At 39.2% G+C, this 27,007-nt stretch overlaps 1 protein-coding gene across 3 annotated transcripts in view; it reads left to right on the top strand.

Moving 5' to 3' along the window:
* LOC126482310 (cAMP-specific 3',5'-cyclic phosphodiesterase 4A-like) overlaps positions 1-27,007 on the top strand; it is a 321,740-nt gene that overhangs the window by 139,338 nt on the left and 155,395 nt on the right. For all 3 annotated transcript variants that reach the window (XM_050106346.1, XM_050106344.1, XM_050106347.1), the window contains 3 exons: positions 4,778-4,948; positions 8,831-8,965; positions 18,942-19,265. In XM_050106346.1, coding sequence (XP_049962303.1) covers positions 4,778-4,948; positions 8,831-8,965; positions 18,942-19,265 — 630 coding nt within the window. The remainder of the gene's footprint in view (positions 1-4,777; positions 4,949-8,830; positions 8,966-18,941; positions 19,266-27,007) is intronic.

Below are 27,007 nucleotides of genomic sequence, written 5' to 3'. Positions count from 1 at the left end.
ATATTACTTTTTTTTGTTTTGTGAAGTGCACAGTTGTACATATCTGAATGTTCAAAGAAAGTTGCCAAACTTTGCACCACTTTGAAATCTTATCAAGATCTGACTGAATATTTATGCAGCTTCTGTCAGACATTTCATCATAGATAACTACATCATCTGCAAAAAGCCTGATGTTTGTTAGTCTGCGAGGTATTAACGTGCAACATGAACAGCAAGGGTCCCAACACACTTCCCTGGGGCATACCCGAAGTTACTTCTACATGTGACAATGAGTCTCCAGCCAAGATAACATATTGCATCATAGCATGTTGCATCCTCCCTATCAAAATGTCCTCAACCCAGTCACAAATTTCACTTGAAACCCCATATGATTGTGCTTGTGACAATAAGCATAGGTGTGGTACTGAGTCAAATGCTTTTCAGAAATCAAGAAATACTACACCTACCTGACTGCCTTGATCCAAAGCTGTCAATATTCTGTGTCAATTTTTGGATGCTTCCATATACAGAATGGAGAAAAGACCCAGCAAGTGGCAGATGGAAAAACACTGTATCAGCACTGGGGATTATCCACCAGTTAGCCCATATGTAGTGTGTCACTCGCTGAATGACAGATTAATCAGGAGGAAATGGAGAAGATGCTTCAAGATGATATCACTGAACCTTCAGAGAGTGCTTGGTCCTCTTCTGTGGTCTTCGTGAAGAAGAAAAATGGCATATGGTGTTTGGACTGACTACTGATGACTGAACAAAATCATGAAGAAAGATGTCTATCCATCACTGCTTATTGATGACACTTTAGACCGCTTGAAAGGAGCAAAGTATATCTGAACTATGGACAAGCAGTCAGGCTACTAACAAATTAAAGTTGATGAGGATGACTGGGAAAATACTGACTTGATGACTTGTATGAGTTACGTAGTTTGGACTGAGAAATACTTGAGCTATCTTGAAAGTCCGATGGGCAGCCAACTTTGACACCTTGAATGAATGGACAACATGCCTTTACCATCTGGATAACTCTGTCCCCTCCCCTCCCCCCCCCCTCCCCCCCTCCCCCCCCCCAATGACATTTGTAGAACATCTAAGCCTGTGACTGAATCTGAAAAGTGCTAAAAGTGCCTCTTCACCACTCAAGAAATAAAAATCTGGGGACATCTAGCAAACAGTGATGGAGTCTCTCCCAATCTAAAGGAAATAAGAGTAATTTTAGATTTTCCACCATCTCAGCATATTCGTGATGTGAGAAGTTTTCTTGGGATGTGCTCGATCTGCCAGTGATTCATGAAAGTCTTATGCACCAAGGCACATCCCTTGCAAGAGCTACCACAGGGAAACTGCACATTTTCATGGAATGTGGGGCAAGACAGATCTTTCCTAGTTGTGGTCGTTGCATTGTATGATGAGAATGCCAAGACAACTCCAAACTGATGCTAGCAGTTTGGAGATAGGGGCAGTGCTAGTACAAATTCAGGAATGTGCTGAAAAGGTGAGAGCTTATGCTTCCACAGTACTCTAAAAGTTCGAGGAAAACTATCCTATAACTAAGAAAGAGTGCCTTGCTGTTGTTTGGGCTATCAAGAAGATCAGGCCATATTTATTTGTCAAATCATTCACTATTGTGGTGGAGTACCATTCTGTATGCTGACTGACTCACCTGAAGGATCCAGTGGGTCACCTGGCAAGATGGGTTCTGAGGTTTCAGGAATATGATGCCACAGTGATACATAAAAGTGGGCACAAACAAAAACATGTCAATTGTCTTCCAAGAAATTCTTTTAGGGAATACAGCAATGTGAATTAAATCTGTGTTGTCATCACAGTAAATGACATTGCTGCTGAACGTCATAGAAGCCTTGAGAAAGGAGGAATCAGCCAAAGGAGGATTGTAATTAATAAACAGAGCATTGTATAAGAAAAACTATGATCCTGTGGAGTGGAAATGGTTACTCATGATCCTAGTCTACCTTTTGCAAGCAACCTAAAGTATTTGCATGGTCCGACACCTGGTTTCATGGGATTCATGGAGTCTCCAGACAGAATAAGACACAGGTATCATTGGCCAGGTCTCTGCCAATTTGTTATTCACTTTGTGAGCCACTGTAAGGAACCCCAGTGACATAAGTGTATACCACAGTTGCTTCTGTGGTCATCAGAGTGAAGAGGATGTAATAACCAAGCCTGAAACTGAGGACCTGCCAACACAGTCAAGCAGAGGAAATTTGACGAGAACTATATCCAGGGTGGTGTAGTCTGCCACAGTGAGAACTTCTGAAACATCAGGTCACTGTTCCTCCAGGAGAGGGAGCAACAGCCCTCAACTGTGCTAAATGCATTGTGGTGGAGTGTTTAGTGATGCTGGTTGGCATGGTGAGGGCACCAGTTCAATCCTGACCACTAGCAGTAATATGTTATTTAGTATTTATCATATCTGGTATTTCCTTGAAATATCTTACATTTGTATATTCTTGAATATCAATGTTTGTATAAGTACCAGCAGTTTGAAATATTCAGTGTGTGTATAAATAGCTGCACCCTCCTCCCAGGAGATCAGTCTTGGTCTGGATGTTGGTGTCAGTAGTGAATGTGCTTTCAGTTCTAAATGTTGTGCTTCATTGATGACCTTGCCTTTGGATTTGGATTTGATTGTAATTTTGACATGACATTGTTTCCTGCTATATTGATATTTCAAATCACAGTAATGTAGGACTTTATTTGAAATGTTTGCTTCCCACTTATACAGTTTTCTTGACATTATCTTGCTGTGGTTTATTTCAAGTTAACCCATATTAAAATGAAGCAAATGATAGCTTACTGATAACTAGTATATACCCACCCCCAATTCTTTGAAAAATGTAGCGTCCAAGCTTCTGAACCATGCATCATACCATTATATAATATTCTTCTGGTACATTCAGTGGTCTATGTGGATACTATCTGCAAATTGTATTGGGAATAGAATTAGTAGTAAGGAAGTGAGGATTTAAAACGTCGTGCCAATGTTGCAGTTTTTCTCCATGAACAGTGAAGATGTAATTAAGCGGTAGACTTCTTCTCTTTCACCATTTTGTTGGTGTTATCAGCAGGAAACATTACAAGAAGTTTGAAATTATGTGAAAAATGTGTTGGAAGGTGCCAAGTCCTCTCATTCTTAAATATTGCATAAATATGGTCCAGGTAATTTGTGTCCTGATAAATATGGTCCAGGTAATTTGTGTGTTAGGCTGTCTCAATGTACACAGTTTGTAACTGCAATGCATGAATTATTGTGTTAAACCTTTAACATAAATTACCATAAGCTCTTGATGAGTCGTCATCTTGGTTATTAATAAACTGCTTCAGCTGTATTTAGTCCTTTACTACTGGATCACTACTGTTTTGGTGGCACTAAAAGCCACATCTTCAGTTTAACGTATAACTGAAACATTAGAGCGCAAAAGCTCAGAACTTTGTACCCAACATTCATTGTCTGTCAGAACATAACATGACTAAAAGGCAGTATGTCATAGAATAAAACAACTGGATTCCAGTATAGTGGATGGGTCCGCATCTCCGATCTATGTGGAATCATGAACAGGGGTCGTGGCAGCATGTTCTGGTAAACAACATTATATGTTCACCTGAAGATCTGGCATTTAGTGCCACGAGACTGATAGTGCTCCAATAATGAAGGACTAAATGCAGCTGAAGTGGTTTATTAGTAAGATGACTACTCATAGCTGTGGTTGCTCTACCTATAGGATTGTCTTGATGAGTAGGATAGCATTTAAAAATTTTAAATTTGGTCAATAACTGTATGAGATACTGAAAATATATATATATTTTTCCTCTGGAAGACTTTAGAGATGAAACCTGCCTCTGGGAACATGCCCTGGCTTAGCCATGTACCAATAAAATGGGTACCTGGATTTTTGTCATTGCAATTAATGCACGACAATTTTAACTCTTTTAACTTAATCATTCACTTATAGAACTTCCAAAAATAGAACTGAACTGAAATAAAATTGAAGAAGGTGACTTTAAGACAAAAGCTCCTTGAAACTTGTTAATTTACTTTAAATTTTTGAAGATTTGAGATTTTCAATGTAAAGAAAGCTTCGGATATGAAGTTTTTTATTGCCTCAAACATATGAATGTACACTAGCTTACTAGTTTTGACAGGACTAAGCCGCCATTTTAAATATACAGAGAACAGGTTACGAAATCATGCTGTGTGGTAAAACACATGTATGTATTAATGCCATTGTATCAGACTCATAATAACAAAGAGAGCAGAACATTAGAAAATATAGCTGTGTCTTCATGGAAAGACAGAGGCATATAAGTATGGCACATCAGGAAGTGCAACATACATCTGGGATGGCTGCTAGCTACATATGGTATGGAACTAGTAATCCAGTGTACATACACACAGTCAAGGCAATAAAAAATTTTGTATCAAAAGACTTCTTTGTATTGAATCAATTGTTTGCTCTCCAACCAACAATATCAGGAATTTATAATTTGAATTTTCTTTTTGTTTTTTGCAATTATGGTGGACTTTGTGATGTATTTTAATTTTGTGATCTTCAGAATTTGGTAATTTTTTTCGTCTCAGTAAACCTAGCATTGGAGAACATGAGAGACTGCCTGTAAAATATTGAGAACATCCAAATTATGAAAGCAATTACTTACCAAAACAGGAAAACAACTTGGCAATGAGTCCATTAGTACTTTATATGGAATAAATCCCTGTCTCTTTCTTTTGTGATATAATAGCAATACTGTAATGTTTCAGAACACTTCTGTTCTGGAAAACCACCATTGGCGCTCTGCAATTGGGTGTCTATTGGAAAGCAATGTTGCTGAACAACTTGGTGACGCAAGACCTGAGCTTGAGAGGCAGATCAGCTCACTTATTCTTGCCACTGATATCACTAGACAGCAAGAGTTCCTAACACGTTTCAAGGTATGAGACAATCAACCTACTTATAATGTCAGCAGTGCCCAGGAAACATTAATGTTAACTCTAGATTTGTTTTCAGCAATCACAATAGTAATTTTGGCTTTTGTTGATACAAGTGTTCGTATGTCTATTGAAACCAAGGGACTTACAGTAGCAATTGAAATGGAATACTGCTAGGCACAGCAAAATTTTTTAAAATGAAAAATAACTCAAAATCTACAGTGTATCGCGACATAATGCCAACCTGCCCAGTCGTGTTTCAGCTGCCCCAGACAACATTTTCCACAGGATTATCACTACATTAGAACTGATCTTCTAGTGTAAGTGAAAAACAAAAGCTAAAGGTAAATAGAGAGAGAGAGAGAGAGAGAGAGAGAGAGAGAGAGAGAGAGAGAGCGTTTTCTGCAGAGACTGTACCAGATTAACAGAAGTATGCAGTTATGTTGTTTGCACTGATTTTTCTTCCAATTTGTAATGTTGTCACAAGTAAACAGCACACTTTGTTTTTCCATGAATGCAGAGCAGTACTGGAAATTGAGAGAGAGTGCTTCAGTAATACATTTCCTATACCACTAACCCTAATTTTTTGGGTACTTTTTGCAATTTTTCTCTCTCTTTAATGCTCTAACCTCTTTGTTTTGTGGTTGCTACCACTATTTAACTAACATTTCGTAAGTTCCATTGAAAAGGAAGGCAAATGTCTCCAACCTCTCCCTTCTCAAAAAATAGCCTACCTGCCGTTTCCAGCCACAATTATCTCCTCTCCAGTCTCGCAAACATTTGCTTCAATCTGCTCCAATAACTACTTTCAATTAACAGGACATAAAGATAATTATTGTGTGTGTGTGCGTGCGTGCACACATCAAATTGTTGAGTGTAACTATGTACCTTCCACCATTCTACACTGTGTAACAGCCCTACAATTGTAGCTTTCTTAACATCTTTTTCTCTGTAATCACCACTTGGACACCAGGCTCCTCCCTCTTTGGGTTCTAAATGCAAGGTGCCGATGAGCTACTGGAAGGTTGGATGATGCCTTCTGACAACATTGCCTCAAATTCTGCTTTAGCAATGGTGAGGTATCATGAAGCCAATCTTCTTGGCCAGCAAGACTCAGGCAGTCCATCTGTGGTTTTTATGTGGTGGACACTATCATGTAAAACTTGCTGTGATGCACATGGAGGTCTCATTAATGTTGGGAATTTATGCAGCAATGGGCTGTACTTCTCGTCCACAACCTGTATGATGTTGATGACACATGTTCTGGCATCACATCGATACAAAGTGGCTAGAAGTCCGGTATTATTATTCCCTAGATGGGCATTTGCTACATCGGGCAGTAGCTAGAAGTGAGCTAGGAAATGAGCACCCATAATTGCTTGCTGATCATCGCAATTGCTGAATTATTTGTGGCAGACAAGCTAAACACAGCAGGCAATCAGCAACAGCACAGTCACACTTTGTGCAGGATAGTAATGTCAGATCCTGTGTCTGTTACATAATTCCGGCCTGATACCCTGTTAGTAATGAGTAGGCACCAGGACATAGTTGGGGAGTTGGTGGTGCCTACGACCGACGAATGTTTGCATAAATATAGATGCAGGGGCTAGTGCACTTTTTAGCCTGCTCTCTGAATCTTCTGTGGAAGCAGAAAGTTGCTAGACCAGTGTCTAAAACAGACTGAGTCAAGGAACAGCTCCTAGATTGTCAATGTGTCAGTCTGTGTTCTCACTGCCTCAACTTTGGTGGACAGATCATCGTAAGCTGTGCATGAGATGGGAAGGATCTTGGATGCACCACTACCAGCCGTTACCACAGCACTAACTTGTTGGTTCAGAGCAATGGCTTCTTTGGATGCTGACATCCAGTTCCACAACAGCATCCAGAAAGATCTCTGTCTGCAATGTGACATTTGTCCTTACCTGTGGTGGCATACGGTTGCTCCATACATTGTGCAGGAGACTAATTAGTTACTTTCATGTTCCATGGATCATTTTGTATGATAGATCGTAATGATCCATGTCAGGCACTGTTCCGATGTCCACCTTGCTGTGGAGGCGATGCAGGTACTGGGATGGTTTTCTGTCACCCATGTCTGATAGGGCCTTCCTGTGACACTGCAACTCATCTCGGTTTTTAATGTTTTGGAGGCATTCTCTGCCAGAGGAGCCGTGATTATATCCTTAACTTTGGAAGCATAGCATTGATCGAACTGGTTCACTTCAATGCAAATTTAGTTATATTTACTGTAATTCCGGCATAGCAAAAGCTGACCTCAACCTGGGAAAACAAGAGTGCCGGATTATGTGAACAAAATGGTGTGAAGCAAGTGGCCAGTCGCGATACTGTAGTTGGTTCCATCCCGTAATCAGTATTATTGTGAACCAGTCTTCTCGGCACTGATCACATCGGGCTTACCACTGCTGGAATATTAGATAGAGCAGTACTACCTGTACTTATTAAGTGCTCAATCACATAGGCTTGAACAGTTTTGTTAACACAAAATCAGTTGCTAAAACCAACAAGTCAGTATACAGCATGGAACAGAAAACAGCACTTGAAGTGGTGGACACAAACTTGGTGGTAGACACCATTCATTTGTCACTGCACAGTAACTCAACTTGTGCCACAGCTGCACCTCTGGTTGGCGCGAATGGAGATAATGCCCATGTCCACAGAAGTTGACATGTGTGCCTAACAATACATTCCAAATTTGTTATAGAGCCCAATTTTTCTTGTTTGTATGATCTGTTAGCTGAAATCAAAGTTTAATTGAGTCCACAACTTTCATTGACAGTACTGTATCTTAAAATGAGTGATGTAACTGATAAACACTGCTTGTCAATTTATTCTCTTAATTCAGATTCACTTCTTCATGCTAACACAAAAATTATTTCATAATTAAAGGAACCCACACACTGGGAAACATTGTGTTTTTGAGTTTTACTTCACTGATGACAATTTGAGGTCAACAACCATACCACAGTGGTAACACTGGTTCCTGTCAGATCACCAGAGTTAAGCACTGTCAGGCTTGGATGGGTGACCATCCAGATATGCTGAAAACTGTTGGCAAGTGCACTCAGCCCTTGTGAGGCCAATTGAGGAGCTACTTAAGTTAGAAGCAGTGGTTCTGGTAATGAAAACTGTGGCTGAGAGAGTGGTATGCTGACCACATGCTCCTCCATATCCTCATCCAGTGATGCCTATCAGCTGGGGGCGACATGGCGGTCGATCGGTACTGGGGGGGGGGGGGGGGGGGGGGGGAAGAGAGAGAGAGAGAGAGAGAGAGAGAGAGAGATATGATTACGGCTATTACATTTATTTCAGTCTTATACGAGTGCTTTCATACAACCAAAGTGAAATAAAGTATTTGCATATTGGGCAATAATGACAATTATTATGTAGCTTTACAGTGCTGCTACTGTATTTCGGTTACGAAGACATTTATGTGTGTTGGCATGAATTTTTAGACAATGTTCACCTACTAATAAACTTAAGTTCATAACATCAGTATCACATTATATTTTTGCTTCTGAAACAAAATTGTCAAGATATTTTCATTTCCAGGTAAATTACCTCCATACAGAAGGAAGTATAGATGATTTAATGCATCTTGTCAGTCAAATATTACAGAAAATTGGATGTGAATAACTAATTGTCAGTATGATAAGTGTCCTTCATATTTAAAATATTTTGTCAGTTCTGTGTATTGCTTTATGTCACACATTACATTTAAGCAAGTTTCTGCAAGTATTGGGAATATTAAAGTTGCATACAATTTATAGACAATATTACTGAGCGATTTAGGTATTATTTGATGCTGTTTATGTTACAAACTTTAATTATATTTATTTTTCTTTTCATTTTACTCTTCACTTACAGCGTTACCTGGATCAGAACCTGCTGGATATGCGTAGACCGGAAGATCGACACTTCATTCTCCAAATAGCACTTAAATGTGCTGATATTTCTAATCCTTGCCGACCTTGGGATGTTAGCCGGAAATGGAGTCAAAAGGTACCAGCTTATGAATATGATTCTTTGACAAAAAAGGACAGAGGAATATGGAGCCAAGACATGGATTATCAAAGAAAATGATTAGTGTTATTCAAATATCTCTGTACATTTTCCTTGTTCATAGTCTTTATTACTAACTGACTGCCCTGGAACCCAGTATCAGTTGAAGGTTGCCTATGTAAGGGCTTCCAGGGAGAAAAATTTGGTTTTCAATATTTTCTGTGATTAGTGACTAAATTTAAAAATTTAAAAGGCTGTCATAGGCTAGTCATTACTAGGTATAACCTTAGGTCAAAAGTTTCACACAATAAGAAAAGAATGATGGATTTATACTGTGTTCGTCTTGAGGCAGCTTAACTGATGGTGCACAAATACCAAGATTTTATTCATCCTGCATTTTAGAACGAGAGTACTTGGTGAATCCCACAAAACTTTACAGATAATTTCAAACTTTTGCAAAATTTCTTCTCACTGACCCCACCCCAAGATAATAAAAGGGAAAAAGTTTATCACTTACTACACATATGCTGTTCATGCAATAAAACTTCATCAGACCTGCTGACTATTCAGAGAACAGTTTGCAGACAGATCCACATATACAATTGATTGTATCTGTACGGCATGTAGTTCAGGAGCTTCAGTTTCGTAAGACATTTAGAAACCTGAAAGACTAGCTTCTGCTGAAAATAACATGCAGTGAAACTTCAGCATTAATCATGACATTAATTTATTACTACTATACTACTAACTCATGCCAACAGCCTGCTGCAGTGGTAATACCAGTTCCCATCAAATCACCGAAGTTAGGTGCTGTCGGGGTGGGCTAGCACTTGGCTGTGTGACCATCTGGTCTGTCGAGTGCTGTTGACAAGCAGGATGCGCTCGGCCCTTGTGAGGTAAATTGAGTAGCTACTTGATTGAGAAGTAGTGTCTATGGTCTCATAAACTGACATATGGCTAGGAGAGTGGCGTGCTGACCACATGCCCCTCTGTATCCGCATCCAGTGATGACTGTGGCTGAGGATGACATGGCGGCCAGTTGGTACTATTGGGCCTGTGTGGCCTGTTTGGGTGGTGTTTAGTTTTTTAAAAATACTACTTTGTAGACAATGTCTACATTCATCATTGTGTACCTGCAAACGTATATCAGTTACATCATTATACAACAAACAGCTCAGGAGAAATAATGTCAAGAAATTGAGGTGCATGAAAAGCTTGCTTTTGCTTAAAATGGAGCACAAATTACTCATACTATATTCATCCACAGTTTCATAATGAAAGCACTTACTATCTTCCAACGAATTTCAAGCATAATTTCAAATCTTTTCTAAACTTTTTCTTACTTACTGCCTTAACATGATATATTTAACACATTAAATCCTTTGTAAAGTAATTAGATGTTTGATGTTGTTGTACACATGGGAGGTTTGTTTCTTTAAAGAATTGGGAATTTACTTATATGATGATAACCAACAATTTGTTGTCAAGTTTTTTTTCACCATCTATTTTCCTCAACTTTGTATTACCTTTCACTGTTAAAGTTGCCCTCACCATTCTTATTACTGCGCCTGCCATTTAGCATACTTAAATGCTACATTGCCCAGTATTAGTTTTGCCGTTTCTTCTGTTGTTTCCTCCTCCTCCTCCTCCTCCTCCTCCTCCTCCTCTTGGCTCCATCCCCAACTGTATCCATTAATTCGTTACAAAGTAAACATCCTGTTTGCAAATCAAAATTGTGCATTGTATTTAAGAAGTAATTTAATTATGATCATCCCAATAATTCAGGAGTATGAAAAATTTCGATAATTAAAAAAGAGTCATACATTACTTCTTGCATAAGAAAAGGAATGGGAGCTTTATATAACTTTCACTCCTTTTTCCTATATGTTACGCAATTGGTGTAGTTGGCTCTTGCTTTTATCAGAAGTTTGTGGTACATGTGGACAAAAAAAACTTCATTATTTGTTGTTTATTTGCATACTTTAGAAGGATTAGAAGTACAGTTAAGAAGAAAATGGTTTGTAAACTACAGCAAGGGAGTAAAAAGTCAAAATTCATTGTAGAAAATTATGTATAAAACTGCTGAATCAGAAGATGAAGTCAGGGTTTTATCCTTGGTCAAGAATAAAGGTGAGCCTACTCACAATCAGCAATCATTCCTCAAGAGAAAAGCCAAACTCCTACAAAATCACTCATTAACATCAGGAACTTTACACTCTTAGAAGGTCTTGGAACAATTTTGAGTCCGTAGTGGGATTCAAAGTAGCAGGAAATTGTTAGTTTCATTGTGGAAACCGGAAGAAAAAATTAAGAACAGTGAAATATCATATTCGCTTGATTATAAGCTACACATTTTCCAAAAAATTCAGCTATGAAAAATTAGGGTGTAGCATATTCGCATGACCTACAAATGCTTGTATATTCTTATATTGTGTAAACTTCAACTTCAGTGCTCATTCCGTAGTTCAAACTAGAGCAAGAATGTCATTAGCCTCTAAGGTACATCATTCCCTCAGAATTATTAAAATTCCTGAGAGAACTATCCATGACAAAACTGTTCTGCCTTATGTATATTAGAAATATGAAAGAGATGAGACAACGTCAAACTGAATAGAAGAATGTAATAATCGCAATATTAAAAAAAGCAAGTGCTATGGGCATTATAATTACCAAACTATGAGTTTAATAAGTCAAGATTGCAGAATGTTAGCTTGAACTATGAGCAGAATAGTAGAAAATTGATAGAAGATGACCTGGAGACTACTAACTGGAGCTCTGGAGAAGTGTATTAAAACGAAAGGCAGTCCTGACCCTATGACTTGCCTTAGAAGAGACATTGAGGATGCCTAAAAGTTGTGAACTAACTCATTCCCATACTTGGTAAACTTTGTCAGCCAGGCAATAAAACACAGCCTTCTATGCCCCAAAACATGTTCCACCAGCGCAGTGTACACCACCAAAGTACACTACAACAAGTGATTGCTGGAAAACCCCAAATTTGCTAAACAAATTCTCAGCCTAGAGAAATATGAAGAGCATCTAAGCACCTTAACAACAATTATGCAGTGTGTCCATTACATGGGTCTTTGGCTGAACCAAAGAAATAGGCTCTTTATTTTCAAAAGAATGAAGATGTTGTGGCACATAGCTAATGGAGATTGGCATAAGCACCTTGTTAGGTATAAATTCCCATCCTCAAGTCTTTGCAGACCTATAGGTCTTTATTAATAAACTTTAGCAGTCTTCAAGAAAATGTAATGTTGGCTAGGTAGCAAAAAGGTGTCATTCCTTTGAGGTATCAGAAAATGTTGAGTATCTTATATTTAATGGTCGTTCGAATCTTACATGGGCCAAATGGCATAAATTTGAATTTCCAGAACCCACTATGTGTTTTGTAGGCAGACTTTTCCTAGTGAACATTATCTACCTTGATGTGCCAGTAGTTAGTTTGCTTACACACAGAGGAGAAATCTTTTCAAGCAATCCAAGGTTTCCTTATTTATTGGCATTGAGGAGATCCTAGATTTGGAAATTCTGTTCACTCACGAGTGATGCAGAAACTGTGCGCATCTTCACCTTTTTTCATGATGACTGTCACAGTTGAGTGGTGGCACCTCACAGCCTCCTCTTGAATTATTGCTTACTCAGCTGAGTATACTGTATGTGTGTGCCATCTAATGGGTTGATGATCCATTGTGTTGATAGAATGCCTCACATTGGCTTGTTTCATCTGCAGTATCTCTGGTTTGGATTTGAAAGTTTCCAGAAATCAACACAGAATGGTCAACACTCAGCAGACATGTTGCCTAGGTTTGTGTGTGTGTGTGTGTGTGTGTGTGTGTGTGTGGGTGTGTGTGTGTGTGTGTGTGTGTGTGTGTGTGCGCGTGCGTGCGTGCATGTGGGGGAGGGGGGGGGGGGGGGGGAACACTACCAGTGCCTCCAGTAAGATTTAGATTGTTTGTTGTTGTTGTTGTTGTCTTCAGTCCTGAGACTGGTTTGATGCAGCTCTCCATGCTACTCTATCCTGTGCAAGCTTCTTCATCTCCCAGTACCTACTGCAACCTACATCCTTCTGTATCTGTTTAGTGTATTCATCTCTTGGCCTCCCTCTACGATTTTACCCTCCACGCTGCCCTCCATTACTAAATTGGTGATCCCTTGATGCCTCAGAACATGTCCTACCAACCGATCCCTTCTACTGGTCAAGTTGTGCCACAAACTTCTCTTCTCCCCAATCCTATTCAATACTTCCTCATTATTTATGTGATCTACCCATCTGATCTTCAGCATTCTTCTATAGCACCACATTTCGAAAGCTTCTATTCTCTTCTTGTCCAAACTATTTATCGTCCATGTTTCACTTCCATATGTGGCTACACTCCATACAAATACTATCAGAAACGACTTCCTGACACTTAAATCAATACTCGATGTTAACAAATTTCTCTTCTTCATAAACGCTTTCCTTCCCATTGCCAGTCTACATTTTATATCCTCTCTACTTTGACCATCATCAGTTATTTTGCTCCCCAAATAGCAAAACTCCTTTACTACTTTAAGTGTCTCATTTCCTAATCTAATTCCCTCAGCATCACCCGACTTAATTCTACCAAATTCCATTATCCTCGTTTTGCTTTTGTTGATGTTCATCTTAGACCCTCTTTCAAGACACTGTCCATTCCATTCAACTGCTCTTCCAAGTCCTTTGCTGTCTCTGACAGAATTACAATGTCATCGGCAAACCTCAAAGTTTTTATTTCTTCTCCATGGATTTTAATACCTATTCCGAATTTTTCTTTTGTTTCCTTTACTGCTTGCTCAATATACAGATTGAACAACATTGTGGAGAGGCTACAACCCTGTCTTACTCCCTTCCCAACCACTGCTTCCCTTTGATGTCCCTCGACTCTTATAACTGCCATCTGGTCTCTGTACAAATTATAAATAGATTTTTGCTCTCTGTATTTTACCCCTGCCACCTTCAGAATTTGAAAGAGAGTATTCCAGTAAACATTGTCAAAAGCTTTCTCTAAGTCTACAAATGCTAGGTATGTAGGTTTGTCTTTCCTTAATCTAGCTTCTAAGATAAGTCGTAAGGTCAGTATTGCCTCACGTGTTCCAATATTTCTACGGAATCCAAACTGATCTTCCCCAAGGTCGGCTTCTACTAGTTTTTCCATTCGTCTGTAAAGAATTTGTGTTAGTATTTTGCAGCTGTGGCTTATTAAACTGATAGTTCGGTAATTTTCACATCTATCAACACCTGCTTTCTTTGGGATTGGAATTATTATATTCTTCTTGAAGTGTGAGGGTATTTCGCCTGTCTCGTACATCTTGCTCACCAGATGGTAGAGTTTTGTCAGGACTGGCTCTCCCAAGGCTGTCAGTAGTTCTAATGGAATGTTGTCTACTCCCGGAGCTTTTTTGCGACTCAAGTCTTTCAGTGCTCTGTCAAACTCTTCACGCAGTATGATATCTCCCATTTCATCTTCATCTACTTCCTCTTCCATTTCCATAATATTGTCCTCAAGTACATCGCCCTTGTATAGCCCCTCTATATACTCCTTCCACGTTTCTGCTTTCCCTTCTTTGCTTAGAATTGGGTTTCCATCTGAGCTCTTGATATTCATACAAGTGGTTCTCTTTTCTCCAAAGATCTCTTTAATTTTCCTGTAGGCAGTATCTATCTTACCCCTAGTGAGATAAGCCTCTACATCCTTACATTTGTCATCTAGCCATCCTTGCTTAGCCATTTTGCACTTCCTGTCGATCTCATTTTTGAGACGTTTGTATTCCTTTTTGCCTGCTTCATTTACTGCATTTTTATATTTTCTCCTTTCATCAATTAAATTCAATATTTCTTCTGTTACCCAAGGATTTCTACTAGCCCTCGTCTTGTTACCTACTTGACCCTCTGCTGCCTTCACTACTTCTTCCCTCAGAGCTACCAATTCTTCTTCTACTGTATTTCTTTCCCAAATTCCTGTCAATTGTTCTCTTATGCTCTCCCTGAAACTCTGTACAACCTCTGGTTCTTTCAGTTTATCCAGGTCCCATCTCCTTAAATTCCCGCCTTTTTGCAGTTTCTTCAGTTTTAATGTACAGTTCATAACCAATAGATTGTGGTCAGAGTCCACATCTGCCCCTGGAAATGTCTTACAATTTAAAACCTGGTTCCTAAATCTCTGTCTTACCATTATATAATCTATCTGAAACCTGTCAGAATCTCCAGGCTTCTTCCATGTATACAGTCTTCTTTCATGATTCTTGAACCAAGTGTTAGCTATGATTAAGTTGTGCTCTGTGCAAAATTCTACCAGGCGGCTTCCTCTTTCGTTTCTTACCCCCAATCCATATTCACCTACTACGTTTCCTTCTCTCCCTTTTCCTACTGACGAATTCCAGTCACCCATTACTATTAAATTTTCATCTCCCTTCACTATCTGAATTATTTCTTTTATTTCATCATACATTTCTTCAATTTCTTCATCACCTGCAGACCTAGTTGGCATATAAACTTATACTACTGTGGTAGGCGTGGGCTTCGTATCTATCTTGGCCACAATAATGCATTCACTATGCTGTTTGTAGTAGCTTACCCGCATTCCTATTTTCCTATTCATTATTAAACCTACTCCTGCATTACCCCTATTTGATTTTGTGTTTATAACCCTGTAGTCACCTGACCAGAAGTCTTGTTCCTCCTGCCACTGAACTTCACTAATTCCCACTATATATAACTTTAACCTATCCATTTCCCTTTTTAAATTTTCTAACCTACCTGCCCGATTAAGGGATCTGACATTCCACGCTCCGATCCATAGAATGCCAGTTTTCTTTCTCCTGATAAAGACGTCCTCTCGAGTAGTCCCCGCCCGGAGATCCGAATGGGGGAGTATTTTACCTCCGGAATGTTTTACCCAAGAGGACGCCATCATCATTTAACCATACAGTAAAGCTGCATGCCCTCGGGAAAAATTACGGCTGCAGTTTCCCCTTGCTTTCAGCCGTTCGCAGTACCAGCACAGCACGGCTGTTTTGGTTAGTGTTAAAAGGCCAGATCAGTCAATCATCCAGACTGTTGCGCCTGCAACTACTGAAAAGGCTGCTGCCCCTCTTCAGGAACCACACGTTTGTCTGGCCTCTCAACAGATACCCCTCCGTTGTGGTTGCACCTACGGTACGGCTATCTGTATCGCTGAGGCACGCAAGCCTCCCCACCAACGGCAAGGTCCATGGTTCATGGGGGTAGGATAAGATTTAGATATACCTAGTATTATAACTTTCAGTTCATTGGGGTGCTGCTACTTCTATTCTTCTACTCATTTCCATCCACCATGCTATATCTGACTCATAAATAGAGGTCTGCACGGATAAGAAAAGTGCAATCCGCACCGTATCCGCAAGGTCCTAATCCGCAACCGCATCCACATCCGCAGCAATTAATCTGCAAGTTCCTTATCCGCATCTGCATATATTTAAGTTTTTAATGAGTAATTAATAGTAATAGAAAGTAGTACTTTATGTAATGTTATTGTTAGGGTGCCATTTCTGCGACAACTTAACTACTTTTGACTTCTTAAATCACAAGAAATGCTCTATACATACTCTAAAGCAGACCATTCCAAACAGGAAAGTATTGGTGCTCCGGAGCGCACACAGTAGTGGCTCGGATGTCGTGAGATTGGAAACGCTATTTAAAAAAATAAAATTCAATGTAATAGTATTAAATGATGAAAATACGTATATAGAAACAATTATATTTCGCTGCTCTTGTGCCAAGGCAGCTGAAAATGATGATGGTTTTAAACTGTTACTAGCACATTGCATCATTTACCGACAGTTTTTTTGTACTCACTGCTTGAATGTGTCAAATTTTGAAGCCATTCATGTCAGCTAATGATTATATTATAGCTTATACGCGTTCAGTCCTCATCACTTCCAGGTGAAAATATTAACAGTATTAGGCCTTCAATGAAAAACGCTGGCGCACCTGTGAAAAAGTTAAACTGCCAGCAGTAATTGAAGTTTTCTGGAAGAAATAATTCATCTTCCGAAGAGTGACAGCAAAATCAGTGGTTATAGAAATTAGGAGTGGTTGGATGATGTAGCAGTTCCTTAGCAGTCACTGCACCGTACTTTGCCCCCAAATCAATAAGAAACTGTGCCATCTCGAGAAACCCAGATCCACATGCAACTTCGAATGGTAAAGTGTCTTTGCTGACAAGATTGATAAGTTTTTCTGTCGTGGCTGCCCTCAAAATTGGCGGAACTTCAGGAACTTTCACGTCTCTCTTGGTATTTGAATAAGTAATTATGCTACTTTGTCAAGCCTCACACAAATGTTTTAGAAAAAATGAAGTTCCACTATTGTGTCCAGTGTAGGAATATACTTTTTTACATGCAAAATAAGCCACTATATCTTTTATCTTTTCATTGCCATCAAATACGTATGCGAATTTTTTCTAAATTGGAGATTTCAATTTGTTTTCAAAATGGTTCAAATGGCTCTGAGCACTATGGGACTTAACTTCTGAGGTCATCAGTCCCCTACAACTTAGAACTACTTAAACCTAACTAACCTAAGGACATCACACACATCCATGCCTGAGGCAGGATTCGAACCTGCGACCGTAGTGGTCGCATGGTTCCAGACTGTAGCGCCTAGAACCGCTCGGCCACCCCGGCCGGCCGATTTGTTTTCCTTCACTTATGTAAAATCACATTTTTTCACCTTACATGATATTGTATCCATCGATATGGTATTCATTTGAAGAAAGAACTCTCATTGATATTTGGTATGATTCTCATTGTCACTCGGTCACTACAAAGCGCTAACTGAAGTCAGCGGAAAATTGCAACAGGCACCTGTCTGGTAGACAGTGGCCAGGTTTGTCACCCAGAGAGCACGGCCAAACAAAAGACACAGTCGCGGAAATGGATTAGGCGCAGGGCTCTTGGGTACAGCTACGTCGGTCGTAGCCAGGGGATAAGGACAACAGATATCCACTCTACCCGGGCCCTGCAAGATTCCAAGAATGTCAACAGACTTGAAGTTTTGAACTAACATTGCAACATATGTACTGGGCAGATGCCTTGCTCATTATCCGCAGATGACCCACGGATATCTGCGCCGGTCACGATTTTATCCGCCAAGTAACAAATACTGTGGATATCTGCATCCGCGCAGACCTCTACTCATAAATAATACTGTTCATGTGCTTTCCTCCATTTCCCATTTCCTTTGGCTCATCACTCCACCTTTGAGTCTTACCCCTCTCCTACTGAAGCCTGAAGATTACTCTCTTCTCCCCCCCCCCCCACCCCCCCCCCCCCTCCCCCCATCCACCAGAGGGAATAGTTATGTATTTGAGCACCCTGAGAGTTAACCTTAAAAATGGCTATGAATCTCCAAGCTAATTTTTTATCTTCTTTTCTAGATTTTGTGTGTCCTTACCAGTGCATTGTAGATAGTAGTTCCCATTTCCACATTACAAAACAGTGATCAATGTGTCTTTTGGTCTAAAAATATTACATGTAATTTTTATGTGCATGCATTAGTATTAGTTATATGAAATGAAGTGTTTATCCTGTGGTACGTTTGTTTAAATATTCTGTAGTTTAAAAAAAAGCAATTCTCACCTATAAAAGTATTTGAAATTTTTCTTTTGCTTCTAGGGAGGGTTACTTAGTATAAACAGATTCACAATATAAACCAGTCACAGAAAATATGTATAACAACAAGGTATAAAATTTACAGAGAACTGATAACTGTTGGTATTATACACACAATGTAACTCGACACTTTATGTGTTGGATTCTGAGAGTAATGGAACAGGCAAAATACCTTACACTCGCTCCCAGTGTCCCCTCATTGAGTTCACAACTTAGACTGCAAGTGTAATATAGATATTTTATCTTTCTCACTCACTTTCTCTAAATGCATGCTGGCAAATGCTCTGTACTATATTCACAGGTTTGTGAGGAGTTCTTCCGTCAAGGTGATTATGAACGACAGCTGAACTTGCCAGTAACATCATTGTGTGATCGGCAGACGACTTCTGTGCCAAAGATCCAAGCGGGCTTCTTCCGGTTTGTGGTTTCACCACTAGTAGAAGAGTGGCATCGTTTCCTAGGAACACCTCTTTCTCGTCGAATGATGTCTCATCTGCGCACCAATCAAGCACGTTGGGAAGCATTAGTCCAGCAGGAACTAGCAGAGGAAACTCGCACAGAAATTTCAGATGCTGAGCCTGAACCTGAGCTTGATGAGGAAGATGAAGTCATACAGGCAGAAGAGGTATGTTCATTGTGCAGCAAAAATATTCTGTTTAGAAACCACATTTCCATTCTGAACACTTCACAGGCACGGTATAAAATTTGTACTTTGTTTCCAGTTTATTTTTGTTAAAACTTTTAAAGTATACCTAGTGAAATTAAGGGTTTGCTCTTCACGGGACATACTGATTGTGTGACCACTAGGTTGTAAAATGGATTTTCAGTGCATAAGATGTAGTTTGCATGTGATTTTACTGTTGTCATTTTAGGATTTGAACAGTATATGAGAATAATGTTCTGTTTGTAAGTACAGAGGTGTTCTCACTGGTTTGCAAGTACTGCTGCATCCATGTCAGTGCTCCTGTTGCTTGTGTAGTGTAATGTATGTATTCTGTCTCTGAATTTTTTAGTTTCCTTTTTTCAACAAATGCAACATCAAGAATAGAGTTTTATGAGATCATGGAAAATAGAGGGTGGAAAATGATAAGCAATAAGAGAAAGCAGCAAGTGGGCACATCTAATGGTTATTGTGAAACATTGTAAAAATACTGCACTGTATTAAGAAAAGTTATTAAAAAGTCCAGAAGTATGTTCATTGTGTCTGATTTTAGCTCATATTGTAATAAAATTAAAACAATTTGGAATATTAAGGGAAAGGGGGCAACCGAGAGTACATAAACACTGTATTTCTGTCAAGTTCAATGAAAAGTTTGTTAACAAATTGTCAGAAGTAGAAAACATTTTTAATAATCATTTTTAATAATCATTTTTAATTGTTGTAGAGAAAATAAGATCCAACTAATCATTAGAAAATGCAAGGCAGTGTATGGAAGAGGCAATACCGATACAATTTGATAAAATTGAAATTCAACCCACCTCTCCTACTGAAATTAGGAAAATAATAAATTTGCTCAAAAATAAAAGCTTACATGGAACTGATATTCCCAACAGGGTACTGAAAGCAGATAAATAGGATTCTCAGCCACATACATAGTAGCTCACTGAGACAGGTTATTTTTCAGATAGACTGAAATATGCTATTGTTAAACCATTGCATAAAAAAGGGGGTAGGTCTGCTGCTAGCAGCTACCACCCAATCTCACTTCTGACAACTTTGTCCAAAATTCTTGGAAAAAAAATGTATTCAAGAGTAGCATCACATATTTGTAAAAATGAAGTACTAACAAAATGTCAGTTTGGTTTTCAGAAAGACTTATCTACAGAAAATGCTATGTATACTTTCACTGATCAAATATTATATGCTTTGAATAACTGAACATTGTCCATTGGGATATTTTGTGATCTGTCAATGGTTTTTTAATGTGCAAATCGTGAAATTCTTCTAGATATGCTGAAGTATTGTGGTATGAATGGGACAGTGTACAAATGGTTTAATTCATATTTAACTGGGAGAATGCAGGAGGTTGAAATTAACAGTACAGGTAGTCTGCAAGAATCAGCAGTCTGCTACCTGGGGAGGTATCAAGAATGGTATCCCACAGTCTTGGATCTCTTATTGTTCTTAAAATATGCCATGTGATCAAAAGTATCCAGACACCCACAAAAACATACATTTTTCATATTTGGTGCATTCTGCTGCCACCTACTGCCAGGTACTCCATATCAGTGACCTCAGTTATCGCCAGACATCATGAGAGAGTAGAGTAAGATGCTCTGCAGAACTCATTGCCTTCGAACATTGTCAGATGATTGGGTGTCACTTGCATCATACAAGGTGTGTTCCATAAGTAATGCAACCAAATTCATAAAAAATCATTTATTGAATACAATTCGTACAAATAATCAAAAATTTTCAAAATAGCATCCTCTTGCGTCGATACACTTCTGGTCAGTGGGAGCCAGGTCAGGACTGCAGGGAGGCTGGGGAACCAATGGGGTCTTGGTCTTGGCCAGGAAGTCGTTGACAATGAAGGTGCTGTGACTTGGCACGTTTTCCATGTGTCCTTGATGTCACTTCGGCAGTGTGAGACCCTCCTTTTCAGTCTTTTGAGCACTTTCCAGTAAAACGCTGAGTTCACTGTAGTCCCGGAAGGTACGAATTTGTGGTGGACAATGCCTCTGATGTCAAAGAAGACAATGAGCATGGTTTTGATCCTGGACTTGCTCATGCGTGTCTTCTTGGGCTTGGGCAACAATGGGGTGTGCCACTCTGAACTCTGCCTTTTTGTCTCAGGGTCGCACTCAAAAATCCACGACTCATCACCAGTAATAACTAAGTTAAAAAATGAGGATAATTTTCACACATTTCTTACAATTCTTGGCACCGAAGCACTTGCATGTGCTTGTGTTCATCAGTCAACACTTTTGGGACTAGTTTGGCACACACCTTTCTCATGTTCAGATCTTCAGTCACAATGTGGAAAATGGTTGTTTTTGACATGTTTAGTGTTTGTGCTATCAATTGAAGGCTCAGCCATCTGTCAGAGTTCAAACAATCGTGCACACGCGTCACATTTTCGTCAACTTGTGCGGTTGATGGCTGTCCACTGTGAGGTTCATCGGTGATCTCCTCTCAGCCCTCCATGAATGACTTGTGCCATTGGAAAACTTGTGATTTTGACAAGCAATCAGTCCCAAAGGCACGTTGAAGTAATAGAAACGTTTCGGTAGTGGACTTCACAAGTTTAACGCAGAATTTTATAGCGTACCATTGCTCTACAGAATGATCCATCATTGTGCCGTGTTACATAAACTCAAAACAGGATTGACTGAAACACGCATCCTGACTGGCAGCTCACAGCCAAATGAGACAAAGAGCGTTTTGAAGCTAAAACCCCCCCCCCCCCCCTGCACTTAGCCCAGCCGGTAACCGGTTACGACACGCTGTGGTGTACCGTTGCATCAGAAAAAAATTGGTCGCATTACTTATGGAACGCACTATGTATGTCTTAATGTGACATTTCCACACTCCTAAACATCCCTTGGACCGCTGTTTCCAACGTGATAGTGAAGTGGAAACGTGAAGGGACACATACAGCACAAAAGCGTACAGGCCAACCTTGTCTGTTGACTGAGGGAGATCACTGACATTCAAGAGGGTCATAATGTGTAATAGGCAGACACCTATCCAGACCATCACACAGGAATTCCAAACTGCATCAGGATCCACCACAAGTACTATGACAGTTAGGCGGGAAGTGAGAAAACTTGGATAACATGGTCGGGCAGCTGCTCGTAAGCCACACACCATGCCAGTAAGTGTCAAATGACGCTTCGCTTGGTGTAAGGAGCATAAACATTGGACGACTGAACAGTGGAAAAATGTTGTGTGAAGTGATGAATCATGGTAAACAATGTGGCGATCCGATGACAGGGTGTAGGTATGGCGAATGCCCGGGGAAGGTATCTGCCAATGTGTGTAGTGCAAACAGTAAAATTTGGAGGTGGTGCTGTTATGGTGTGGTTGTGTTTTTCATGAAGAGGGCTTGCACCCCTTGTTGTGTTGCATTGCACTATCACAGCACAGGACTACAGTGACATTTTAAGTACCTTGTAGCTTCCCACTGTTGAAGAGAAATTCAGGGATGACGATTGCATCTTTCAACACGATCGAGCACCTGTTCGTAATGCAAGGCCTGTGGCGGAGTGGTTACACAATAATAATATCCCTGAAATGGACTGGCCTGCACAGAGTCCCGACATGAATGTGATAGAGCACCTTTGGGATGTTTAGGAATGCCAACTTCATGCCAGGCTTCACTGACTGACATCGATACCTCTCCTCAGTGCAGCACTCCGTGAAGAATGGGCTGTCATTCCCCAAGAAACCTTCCAGCAACTGATTGAACGTATGACTGCAAGAGTGCAAGCTGTCATCAAGGCTAAGGGTGGGCAAACATCATATTGAAGTCCAGCATTACCAGTGGAGGGTGCCATGAACTTGTAAGTCATTTTCAGCCAGGTGTCTGGACACTTCTGATCACGTGGTGTATATTAATGACTTGCCACTCTATATTCATGAAGATGCAAAGCTTCTTCTTTTTGATGATGATACAAGCATAGTAGTCATACCCAACGAACAAGAATCAGCTGAGGAAATTGTAAATAATGTCTCTTAGAAAATTATTAAGTGGTGCTATGAAAATTGACTCTTCTAAATTTTGGGAAAACACAGTACATACAGTTCTGTGCAGTAAATGGCATAACACCATTGATAAATATGGATTTTGAATAAAAGTCTGTTGCTAAGGCAGAATATTCAAAATTTCTGGCTGTGTGCATTGATGACAGATTTAATTGGAAAAAACGTATTAATGATGTGCTGAAATGGTTAGGTTTAGCCACTTATGCTATTAGGATTATTGCAAATTTTGATGATAAACAGATAATTAAATTAGCCTACTGTGCCTATTTTCATTCATTGTTTTCATATGGCATCATATTTTGGGGCAAATCATCATTAAGAGAAAAAGTATTCATTGCACAAAAGCAAGTAATCAGAATAATAGCTGCGGTCCACCCAAGTTCACCTTGCAGACATTTATTTAAGGATCTTGGGATATTCACAGTACACTCGCAATACATATATTCACTTATGAAATTTGTTATTAATAATACATCACAATTCAAAAGTAATAGTGAAGTGCATAGCTACAATTCTAGAAGAAAGGATGTCTTCACTATTCTGGGTTAAATCTAACTTTGGCACAGAAAAGATTGAATTATGCTGTCACAGAAGTCTTTGGCCATTTGCCTAACAGTATTAAAAGTCTGAAAGACAGCCAACCAACATTTAAAAATAAATTAAAAGAATTTCTGGATGACAACTCTGACTTAATAGATGAAGTTTTAGATGTGAAGTTGTACGTGGGGAGGGGGGGGGGGGGGGGGGGAGGTGTAAAAAAAATATTTAACTGGCACGTTCCATATCATTATGAAATCTTGTATTCGTGATCTGTGTAACAAGTATTGATGTAATGTAATTGTAACTTGTTTGTGAAACTTGTGTCTTCCATTACATGTCCTCCCTCTCCCCTCAGATATATTAAAAATTAAAATTATTTCATTCATTATGAGAAAATGAGATGGTGTGGCATTGGGGGATGATAACCATAGGAATTCTAGTATCATGAATTCTTGTGTGAAGTAATATAGGGATCAGCTTGACAGATACCAGGATTAGTGACCACAGGGTTGTTGTAGTGAGACTGAATTCTATAGAATGTAAATCCACTGAAAATAAATGCAAAATAAATCTATTTAAAAAAAGGAGATAAAGATTTGCTTGCTGCCTTCCTAAGAGACAGTCTCCATCCCTTCCAATCTGACTATACAAGCATAGACCAGATGTGGTTTGGATTCAAATAAATAGTATCAATGGCAGTTGAGAGATATATACCAAATAAATTAATAGAAGATGGTACTGATCCTCCATGATACTCAAAACAAGTGAGAACACTGCTGCAGCAGCAACAAAAAAACCATACCAAATTTAAAAGAACACAAAACACCCTAGATCAGCAAAGTTTTACAGAAGCTCAAAATTTAGCATGAACTTCAATGTTAGATGCTTTTAATAGTTTTCACAATGAAGCGCTGTCTCAAAATCTGGCAGAAAACCCAAAGAGAATCCGATGGTATTTTAAGTAAACCAGCAGCAAGATACAATCAATACTTTCACTGTGTGATAACGATGTGATGTTGCTGCTGACAGTGCGCTTAAGGCAAAATTCCTAAACACGGTTTTCCAAAACTCCTTTACTGAAGAAGATGAAGGAAATACTCCAGAATCTGAATCGGGGACAACTGGCAACATGAGTAACCGAGAAGTAGATATCCTCGGTGTAGTGAAGCAGCTTAAACACTTAATAAAAGCAATGCATTTAGTTCAGGTTGTATACCAGTCAAGTTCCTTTCAAAGTATGCAGATACAACAGCTCCATATTTAGCAATCAAACGCAACTGCTCAGTTGTCAAAAGATCTATACCTAAGAACTGGAAAGTTGTCCAAGTCACACCAATACTAAAAAAAGGAAATAGGAGTAATCCGCTGAATTACAGACCCATATCACTAACATCAGTTTGTAGCAAGACTAGAACATACACTGTGTTTGAACATAATGAATTACTTCAAAGAAAACAATTTATTGACGGACAGTCCACACAGATTCAGAAGATGACATTCTTGTGGAACACAACTAGATCTTTATTCTCACGAAGTAATGAGTGCTATCGACAGGGGATGTCAAAAATTGCTTCCATGTTTATTAAATTTCCAGAAGTCTCTTTAGACACCGTTCCTCACAAACAACTTTCAATCAAATTGTGTGCCTATAGAGTATCGTCTCAGTTGTGAGATTGGATTTGTGAATTCTTGTCAGAAAGGTCACAGTTCATAGTAATTGATGGAAAGTCATTAAGTAAAACGTAAATAATACATGGCATTGTAGACCCTCTGCTGTTCTTGATCCACATAAATGATTTAGGAGACAGTCTGAGCAGCCCTCTTAGATTGTTTGCAAGTGGTGCTATCATTTACTGTATTTTAATGTCATAAGATAATCAAGCCCAGTTGCAAAATGATTTAGACAAGACGAGATATCTGTACAGTGTTAAAAGTGGAAATTGACTCTAAATATTGAAAAATGTGAAGTCATGCAAATAATAACTAAATTTGGGATACACAACAACTCATTCAAATTTAAAGGTTGTGAATTCAACAAAATACTTAGAGATTACAGTTATTAATAACTTAAATTGGAATGATCATGTTGACAATGTCATGGAGAAAGCAAACCAAAGATTGTTTTTTATTGGCTGAGCATTTAGAAAATGCAACAGGGCTAGTAAAGAGACTACTTACACTATTCATGTCTGCACTTTTCTGGAGTATTAGTGTGCGGTGTGGAATCTGCATTAGTTAGGAATGTCAAAGAACATGAAGAAAGTCCAAGGAAGGGGAACTTGTTTTGTATTGTCATGAAATAGGGGAGAGTGTGACACAGATATTATATGTGAATTGGGGTGGCAATCATTGAAACAAAGGTGTTTTTCATTGCAACAGCTCATCTTGTGAAATTTCAATCATCTTTTTCTCCTGAGAATGTGAAAAATTTTTTTGGTGCCCATTTATATAGGGAGAAATGATCATCACAATAAAATAAGAGAAAGCAGAGCTCACATGGAAAGATTGAAGTGTTCATTTTTCCTGTATACGTTTGAGAGTGGAATGGTAGAGAGGTAGCTTAAAGGTTGTTGAATGAACCCTCTGCCAGTGGCTTAATTGTGACTTGCAGAGTAATCATCTAGATGTAATTTATACCTCATCAACTGAATGATGATTACTACTTCAGTTGCTTACTACTTCTTAGCCCGTGTTCAGAGCTGCACTGATAAAGGTTATTAGATCCTGTTGCAAAGAGATCACCAACAGCTTGGTCACAGTGTATCCGATCTCCTTTGTCAGCTTTTAGTGAGGTCAAGGAGGTTCAGTTAGAATCTGTTCTATGTATGGGTGAATTAGATTTTAACTTCCTAGGGTGAGATGGATACCGTGATAACTCAGTGCTTGAAATGAATATAAAAAAATGCCAGATGAAAGTGAATGAGCTACATCTGTCTCAAAAAGAACGTGGTGAGTAGTTTGCAATCTGTCCTAAGTTACTGGAATTACCAGACAAGTTTTACAAATTTATGAGATGAAAGGAGAAACTTTCTGTTAAATAGTCGAGGTGATACCTGGTGACCTTGGAAAGCAAGATTACGAACACTCTGCCTTGCAGAATTTATTTGAATTTGTGCAGA

Source organism: Schistocerca serialis, chromosome 5, assembly GCF_023864345.2.
Source record: "Schistocerca serialis cubense isolate TAMUIC-IGC-003099 chromosome 5, iqSchSeri2.2, whole genome shotgun sequence".
Taxonomy (NCBI): Eukaryota; Metazoa; Arthropoda; class Insecta; order Orthoptera; family Acrididae; genus Schistocerca; species Schistocerca serialis.
The sequence above is the reverse complement of the archived record's forward strand: the minus strand, read 5'-3'. Positions and strand labels throughout refer to the sequence as shown.